Here is an 8,759-nt window from a genome sequence, read left to right as displayed (position 1 = left end):
ATTTATATTATATAAATATTTATATTATATATGAATATTTATATAATATAAATACCAATAATAAATGTATTATGTATATTTTGTAGAAAATATATATAATATATACAATATATACATATATATATTTTTTTGGTAATATATTTATATAGAAATAAAAAAATATTTGTATGTACGTATTAATATAATCTATGTATATGTAGATATCTTTTATTTATCTATGTAACTTACAGTATTAATACAGATGTTGTTTATCTCATTATTACGATACAATTGCGGGAATATTCGCACAAATAATACCATCACAAATTCAAAGTATACTTATGTATTTTACCGATAAATAAAGTACTAAATGTCAATTATTCACGCTTATTCAATTATGAACATATATGTCTCTTAAAAATGTTTTTGTCAATATATGTATATAATAATGCATACTTCGAATATCTATAAAACTGAAAAATAACAAAAAATATATTTTAATATTGCAAAAGTATTTCTTTTAACTTGTTGATACAATTATAATTAGCGTTTAAATAAAAAAACATTAAAAAATAGATTATTTTTTAATACAAAAATTTGGTATTAAATTAACTTTTTCGTAAATGTCAATAAAAATTACATAAATTATTTGCTTAAATTCTCCATACAAATAATTACTCATTTTAATAGCTGTATATTTTAATAACTATACTTTTTCTATCATCAGTATGATTTAGGTTAATATCGTTGATAAAACAAATTTATTTTTATTTAAATTTATTTTTTAATTAGAGAGAAATGATGACCAAGAATTTTGACTTGAACTGTATTTAATGAATTATATATCACGCCTTTATATGTATCTAGAGTACAATCTTTCTACATATGTATAATTTCTTGCAAACAATATATTTCTGTGGCGGACCGATACAATAGCTAGGCGCTATCTCACAAAAACAATAGCACTTAGCGCATTGTAATTAATTCATTCACATTAGACTTGATATCTTTTTTTTCATATTAGAAGCTCCTTCGTGCTTCAGGCTCCTCTGAACCTATACATATATTTTACTTAAAAGTGATAAAACATTCTATTTAATTCAATCTGTATATTATATCCAATATGTATTTCAAAAGATGACTTTAGTTGTTCCAGAATGCAAAAGCTTTTTGTATTCTTTCTTTGTGCGGCTTTCCTGTAATTATAGTGGCAGGATACGAACGCTGCGCCATCGAAATGTGTGAATTATTTGAATTTGATCTTTCACTTTCTTTTTCGAATATTCTGGCCGTACGATTTACGTTTCCGGTTGAAAGAAATTTGTTGCAATTGTATCTGCTTAATATCCTTGCGTCCGTATTCTTGTCAATAACTGCAAAATTGTAAGATTTTAATAATGCCATCTTATTTTTTGTCCATGATAAATAATTGTAAATATAAGCAAAATTAATTACATACACACACCTTTCCGCACAGGATTAGTTTCACACGAAGCTTTAGTCATGTCACTCTTTGTAGCTACCTTGTCATCGTCCGCAGTAATTTCCGTGTCGCAAGGAAGGGTTTTCTTGTCTTGTACTAAACTTGCTAAGATTCCTACTATTGAACTTGATCGATTTTCTTCTTCTTTCAATGTCCGTTTACTTTCTCGATTGTAAATCTCAAGATCTAGTTCTTCTTTGATAGTGGATACTATTCCAAGTTCATCTACTTGTAACGAAGAACTTACTAGGCTTGAACTGCAATCACTTATTCCAGAATCGCGCGAATCGCCTCGAAACACTCTACGCAATGTCTGCGATTTTAAAGTCATCTGTTGTTCTATCTCATTATCAAAAAGTTTATCGATTAATTCTTTGTCACTTTCCTTATTTTCTCTTGCTACTGAAATTTCTAGATGTTCCGTGACGTTTTGTGGAATGTCTTCTGCCTTTGGTATTAATTCGGTATCTAATTCTTGAATCACTTTTTCAGTATTCACCTGTTTTGAAAAATCACTCAAACTATTCTCTTCCTCAATCGATGTTTCTTGTATTGCCATATTTACTTCCGTCACACACGTGAAATGCAATTTTGTTTGTGATTCCGCTTCGGCAGAGTTTTCTCCCATGCTTATTTCAATACGTTCCGTATCTTTACTATTGATAGCAGTATGGATTGATTTAATTTCATCAGAGTATTGCATTTCGGTGCTATCGAATTGTTGTTCAAGTGTAGATGATGACTCTGTCGTTATTGTGGGACTACGTCTACTCTGCGCCGAAAGAATTGCCATTCTTCCTAATGCGCGAATGGCATTTCCTGTTTTCTGTTAAAATAAACAGCACTACACATGCACACTGAAGACTTAAACACATGCTAAGATTATTTAAAAAAACAAAGTCTAAACCACAAAAAATAAGATAAATGATATTAATTATATTAATTAAATTACGAAAATTTAGCAATTAATATATTATGATTTAATAGCAGTTCAGAGTTTTTTATGGATTTTTTTTTAACATTTTTAATAATATGAAACGTGCTGTCCCAAGCATTTTTTTTTTATTCAAAAGTAATATTCATCTGTTCCAAAATTTTGTTATGCATTTCTTCTTACTTTCAAAACAATTATAATAACAATTTTTAACAAAGTCCATTGATACACACCTGCCATTTTCTCCGTATGATAAATTTCTTTAGTTTTTCTGTCGGCAAAACTATTCTGCTCATAGCCATAGTATGTTGTGCCATCCATGGATGTTTTAAGCACTGCGTGGCTGACATTCGTAATCTGTGCCAAGAAATACACAATAAAAAAGATTTAAGTTTATATGTGATTAAACTATAAATAATCTTCTAAAATAAGAAAGATATGAAAACCTACTCTTTTCGTTTAATAAGTAAACCGCTGATAAAGTTCTTAGCGTCATTTGAAATGGTATCGAAAGCATCGTCGTCTAAATCATAATCCGCTCGTGTGATGTTAGTGAAAGTCTCGGCATCATTGTCTCCCATGAAAGGCGACAAGCCGGTTAATCTATGCATCATAATCACTCACAATAAATTGGATATATTAGATAAAAATAATTACTCTTGAAAATGTAATCAGTATACGTACAGAACATAACAAATAACACCGACGCTCCACATATCTGATTCAGTGCCGATGGGTTCGTAACTTATAATTTCTGGTGGAATAAATTCCGGTGTCCCAAAAAGTACTCTGATCGGTGTATCAGACTTTAAAGTCTGAGCCAATCCAAAATCAATTAATTTAATCTGATGAGAAGTTCGCGTACGGCACATTATATTTTCCGGCTGTATAAAATGAAACAGAAGTATACGTACATTATTAGTTAGTTTATTAACTATAATAATAAACTATTATCCGCAAGAAATATACTTTCAAATCTAGATGAACGATTTTATTTTGATGCATATACTCGACTCCCTGACAAATCTGTCTCATAAAAAGAATGCTGTCCTTTTCGGTTAAAGTAAAGTCGTCGGCTACTACTCTTTCGAACAATTCTCCACCTGAAATACTAAAAAAGATTTTTAATATTGTAGTATTATTAAAAGTTAATAATATAATATAATTAATCTAAAGAACGTTATTAGATGTATTTACTATTCTGTGATCAGCACTGTTTCACGAGATTTTTCGTAAGCAGCAGCCAGTAGCAGAAGCTTAGGATGCCTTAATGCGTTCATAATTTTAATTTCTTCGCGGACTTGTTCGCGGTCTTTCGCTTTGATCGTTTTGACAAACTTGGCAGCAAAATTCATGCCTGTCGGTCGTTCGATGACTTTTCTAACTACACCATATCGGCCTTTTCCTAATTCTTCGAGAACGTCGTATTTTTCGCCAAAAAATTTGCCCTCTTCCGGTACTACCAAACGAGCTTCAAAGCTTGGTTCAAATTCGCCTTAAAAAGTAAGACGATCATTTTATAACAATTATAATTAAATTTTAATTCACGTTTCTTAAAGAGGATAACGTTTTAAATATTTTCTTAAGAAGCAGATAAAATAAGATATTGAAGTACCTTCTTCCTCTTGAAACATTGTTTCTTCTTGTTTTGGAATTCTAACAGGATCAGACTCCATGCCAGGATCACTGAGTCCGTGGATATTTTCAGCTCGGATACGGAAATAGTAACTCTCACCCGGTATCACGGAATTTCTTCCAGTTGTTGCTACTGTGTGACTCAGCGAATGACTAGACTCGGTGATTACTGTCCACGTGCTTTCACCAGCGCGTTTTGTTTCCACAGTATATCCAATCACGGTGCGACCTCCGTCGTACGGTGGTGATCGCCAAACGATCGTGGTCTCACCAGCGTTGAAGTTTACACTCGGTTTATCCGTGAGTGGTTCGGGTGGACCTGAATAGAAATTGAAATCTTCCTTTAACGAGAATGATACGTTTAAACACTATACTTCCATTCATATGAATTGCACCGAAAGTCACTTTTATAACTGTTTTATGACCCGCGCTACTATCTTATTGGCAATTCGTGCGATTAATTTAAATTTGATCATAATAATGTTGCAAATATCAAACACAGAGTCGAAATGATCGCGCGTGTTTTAAAAGAATTCGCACGTCATTACATTAAGTTATTACATTAAGATACGTATATCGCTGTGACACGTATATTCTTTCTCATGATTATACGTCTTTTAATGCTTAGGCAGTTGTACGGTAGTTTAAGAAAAGAGAAAAAAGAGGTGGAATGATGCTAGTGGAGGAAGCGCTGAAAAAAGGAATTATTATTGCGCGGTATGTCACGTGAGATTGTTGTCTGCCTTGTATGCAAGAAAAGAAACTGGATCATGCAACACGCACTTACGCACATGGAACAATGGATGACGTTTCGTTTATGAGCATGTGGAACAGTCCAATCGTAAAAATACGTTTCTATTGAGTATCGTTGATCCTCTCTGTATTTATGCTATCTCCGTATGTGCAATTAAGTTTAATTAAGTCAAGGTCGAGTTGTGTAACGTCGAGTCATAATCTATTAGCTATTAGTACCATGAATTTTTGTGTATGAGAGTGTCTCGTGAAAGCAAACGATATAAACGGATAGTTTACCTTCCACAGCTAAGCTAAAGAATCTTCGATCTTTGCCTAATGGATTTTCCACTGAGACTTCGTACTTTCCAACGTGATCGTATGTTACATCGTCCAGTGTCAAGTAAGATATACCGTTTCTGCTGACTATTTCAATTTTTTCACTTTGTTGCAATTCTCGATTCTTAAATTAAAATAAAAATATTTTATTGTATGTTATGTATTAACACATGTCAGAGAGGCACTGTTTATTTGAGAATTAATATAATACAAATAAAGTTGATTCACGCCAACTGTTGTATGACGAGAAGCAAACGACACGATTGCTCTACGTATTTCGATTGGCTTTCCGAAAGTTTAAACATCTGCCATATTCTGGTGGGAATTTTTGTAAGAAATATTATTTAGATATAATTCTCGAGGCCAATGATAAGTAAACGACCATTCTGAATGATTAATTTCTGTGTAAAGATAATTCCTAGATAACGTGCATGTTGCGTAAGATATCTAAAAGACATCTTTTAGACATAAGACATCCAAAACTTCTTATGCAACATAAATGTTATCTGGATTTACGTTCATATCTGCGCTGTGATGTAACTCAAATCTATTTAAATTAGACATCATAGTATTATATTATATTGATGTAATTTATATTATACGTTAATCATGAAAGAAGTATAGAAGTATAGAAACTCTCTCTCCTTGAGAATAGTAACTTTTTTAAAATTTATTTGTAAAATATATTTGTTAAATTAAAATGGATATTTCTCTCTTGGCACTAGTCGGTAAAATTTGTATTAGAAGCAGAAGAAATGAACCTACCACTTGAAGCCACTTGACTGTCGGTTCAGGATATCCTTGATAAGTTACTTTGAATAGTACTCTGCTTCCTCTAAATACGCTAGTATCAGTTGGTTCTTTAATTATTGTAGCTTTTATCAATTCTTGAAGACGCAATTCCATAGGTTCTTTTTTTGGTATGGAGTCAATATTCTGATGAAAAACTTGTTCCGTTTTCTTTGGCAATAAATTTATGAAAGTATCAGTTATATCTTCTTTGTTTAATGAAGATGATAATCTTTGATCTTTGGAAAATCCTAGATTATTGTCTAAATTTTTCTTTATAATTCTTTGCATCGACAAATCTTCCGCAAATCGTGATTTTTTGACATTTGACGTATTATTAAAAATGCGTTTTCTTATTGACAAAGACGAAATATGCTTGGTATGCGATGCAGTACATCGAGGAAACAAAGATAATTTAATACGCGTTAGCGGTTTTTCGTAATGTCGTCGATATTTTAATGATGATAGTTTGGTCATGCTTATAAGATTAGTGTTTGTTGATGATAGTTTGGTTTGTGCATGAGATTGAATATCTTTAGATTTCGTCACGCAGTCATTGAAATTGCATAACAGATTTTGTAATTGTAGCTTGGCAATGCAACTGATGGACGGACCCTTCCCGTTCAAGGAAGCTATACATCGAACCTCGCCTGTGTCGCGTAATGATATGTCACGTATTCTTAAGATGCTGACATTACCATCTTTTTCAATCTTTAAATACAGAAATGATTATAATTAACAACAATTACAACTTAAAAAATTAAAATCTACATTTTATAATAAAATGTGTGAACATACAATATATATATGTATTTTTACGTACTTTACATTTTGCATTTTCTCGAGCATCTTTTCCATTAATTGTCCAAACAATTTCTATAGGTTTTCTACACTGCGTTCTGACACAGAAACAAGCGGTAGTGCCTTTAGTAGCAACAACTGGTAACGGAGTTTTTGTAAATTGGAGCGCTGGCTTGAAAACATCTTTATAATCTGTTTTAAAACGTTAGAAGACGTAAAGCGATAGTATTAAATAAAAGGACAATCTAATAACAATATTTAAAAAAATTAAAATAACTTAAGAATAAATCAGACCTTGAACAGCAAAAAGATTACTGCACGAAGCAATACCAAAATCGTTTCGTACAATACAGGTATATTCACCGGCATCCTCTGGACGGACCTCAGCTATTCTGAGAGCAACACCTCCATCTTCATATATAATATATTTATAATAATCACTATCAGGTAATTCGCGACCATCCTTGGACCAAGTAATCACGAAAGGAGGTGTACCTGAAACAATGTAAAGAGAGATTATATTTTAAAAGATTTACTTTGTTTAAAAAAATTTACTTAACTTAGCTAAACATAAATTTAAAGAATAATTTAAATTTTACCTGTGATTCCAGCTTGAAATTCGTGACAATAATTCTCCATGACAATTGATTCTTTGGGCAATGATTGCAAAAATTGCGGTGCATTCTTATCCGCGATAGACAAATCGTGAAGACTTAATACAGTTACCTACGAATAATCATATATTTTAAATTAAAAGAAGATCTTAAGGAAATGGTGACAAATTGTTATGACAACTTGTCTTGGATTTTCACCTGACAACTATTTCTCGTTGATCCAAGAATGTTGGTTGCTACACAGGTGTATTCACCCGCATCACTAGCTTTTATTTTTGATATTTCGATTCTGGCAGTTGTACCATCAAAATATCTTTTTACTCTGGAAGATCGTTCTAACGGTCGTCCATTTCTAGACATAAATTATATTTTAATAATATTTTGTTGTAGATTTCTCACTCAATAAAATCTCTTCATTTTTACCTATACCACGTTGATGTTACGTTTGGCGTTCCTCTTATGCGACATTCTAATTGTAAACGGCTGTTTATTCTACTGGTAGTCGGAAGAAGACTTCGATCGAACGTAGGATATGTTCTAGGTGAGGCACTTCTAGTTCTGATAGTTCGACTTATTGATTCGTATCGATCTATTTATAAATTTAATTTTATAAGATGAGAATATTTGTAAGATAGAAAGAAAAAGTACCTTTTGTTATTTATATACAAGGTGTCCCATTTGAACTTTAGACGCAATTATCTCCCAAAATATTCGTTATTTCAAAAAATGAACTGTGAAACTTACTTTGTTTCGAGAGAGACATCTTTCGATGGTCACAGATCCTTTATCTGAAAGATGTTCCTCTTAAAACAAAGTAAGTTTCGCTCGAAACATTTCTTGGAATAATAAATAGTTTGGGAGATAATTACGTTCAAAGTTTCAAATAGAACACGCTGCATACGTACTTATTACTTCAAGACGAGCACTGGCTTCAATTCGACCAAAATCGTTTTCTGCTGTTACTCTGTAGAGAGCGGCATCTTCTCGCATTACATCGACGATTTCAAGTATCTTAATATCGTCTCGTTCTTTGATGGAGATTCTCGTGCTCGGTGTTACAATGGTACCATTCTTGTCCCATCTTATCCAGGGTGCGGGATGACCGACTATGGCACATTGGAAACGCACAGTTTCGCCTTCTTGTACTAGACGATTATGCGGTACTGCATAAAATTTCGGCGGGGAAACCTTCGGCCTCTTTGATATGTCGCTTCGCGGCAGAACTTGCGGTGATCTAAATTCACGTCCGTCTAAAAATAATCTTTATTATTTTTGACATTACCATTATTTAATTATTTTATTTCTTTTTCTTAAACTTTATTGTCTTTTTTTACAAAATTAAGCCTTTTATTTTATTTTAGACTTACGTGGAACTGCTGGTGACAAGCTTCTGACGGGTGTCGATCGCGGTGTTGATCTCGGAGTCGATCCTGCTGACAGCAGACCCATTGGC

General features: G+C 32.4%; 1 protein-coding gene across 1 annotated transcript in view; it reads right to left on the bottom strand.

Annotated features, from left to right (window-relative positions):
* Positions 1-872: 872 nt before the first annotated feature.
* Positions 873-8,759, bottom strand: part of LOC108745902 (titin homolog) — a 44,789-nt gene continuing 36,902 nt past the window's right edge. Inside the window, exons 41-57 of the mRNA XM_018482324.1 lie at positions 8,674-8,759; positions 8,212-8,556; positions 7,730-7,895; positions 7,505-7,658; positions 7,292-7,418; positions 6,987-7,187; positions 6,715-6,884; positions 5,868-6,602; positions 5,064-5,226; positions 4,012-4,350; positions 3,594-3,891; positions 3,366-3,507; positions 3,081-3,280; positions 2,847-2,999; positions 2,630-2,753; positions 1,445-2,288; positions 873-1,352 (exon numbers count right to left, since the gene is read on the bottom strand). The exon at positions 8,674-8,759 is cut by the window's right edge and continues 8 nt beyond it. Coding sequence (XP_018337826.1) covers positions 1,123-1,352; positions 1,445-2,288; positions 2,630-2,753; positions 2,847-2,999; positions 3,081-3,280; positions 3,366-3,507; positions 3,594-3,891; positions 4,012-4,350; positions 5,064-5,226; positions 5,868-6,602; positions 6,715-6,884; positions 6,987-7,187; positions 7,292-7,418; positions 7,505-7,658; positions 7,730-7,895; positions 8,212-8,556; positions 8,674-8,759 — 4,477 coding nt within the window. The 3' untranslated portion in view covers positions 873-1,122. The remainder of the gene's footprint in view (positions 1,353-1,444; positions 2,289-2,629; positions 2,754-2,846; positions 3,000-3,080; positions 3,281-3,365; positions 3,508-3,593; positions 3,892-4,011; positions 4,351-5,063; positions 5,227-5,867; positions 6,603-6,714; positions 6,885-6,986; positions 7,188-7,291; positions 7,419-7,504; positions 7,659-7,729; positions 7,896-8,211; positions 8,557-8,673) is intronic.

Source organism: Trachymyrmex septentrionalis, unplaced genomic scaffold (genome assembly GCF_001594115.1).
Source record: "Trachymyrmex septentrionalis isolate Tsep2-gDNA-1 unplaced genomic scaffold, Tsep1.0 scaffold107, whole genome shotgun sequence".
NCBI classification, from domain to species: Eukaryota; Metazoa; Arthropoda; class Insecta; order Hymenoptera; family Formicidae; genus Trachymyrmex; species Trachymyrmex septentrionalis.
This window is presented reverse-complemented; position numbering and strand designations above follow the sequence as displayed.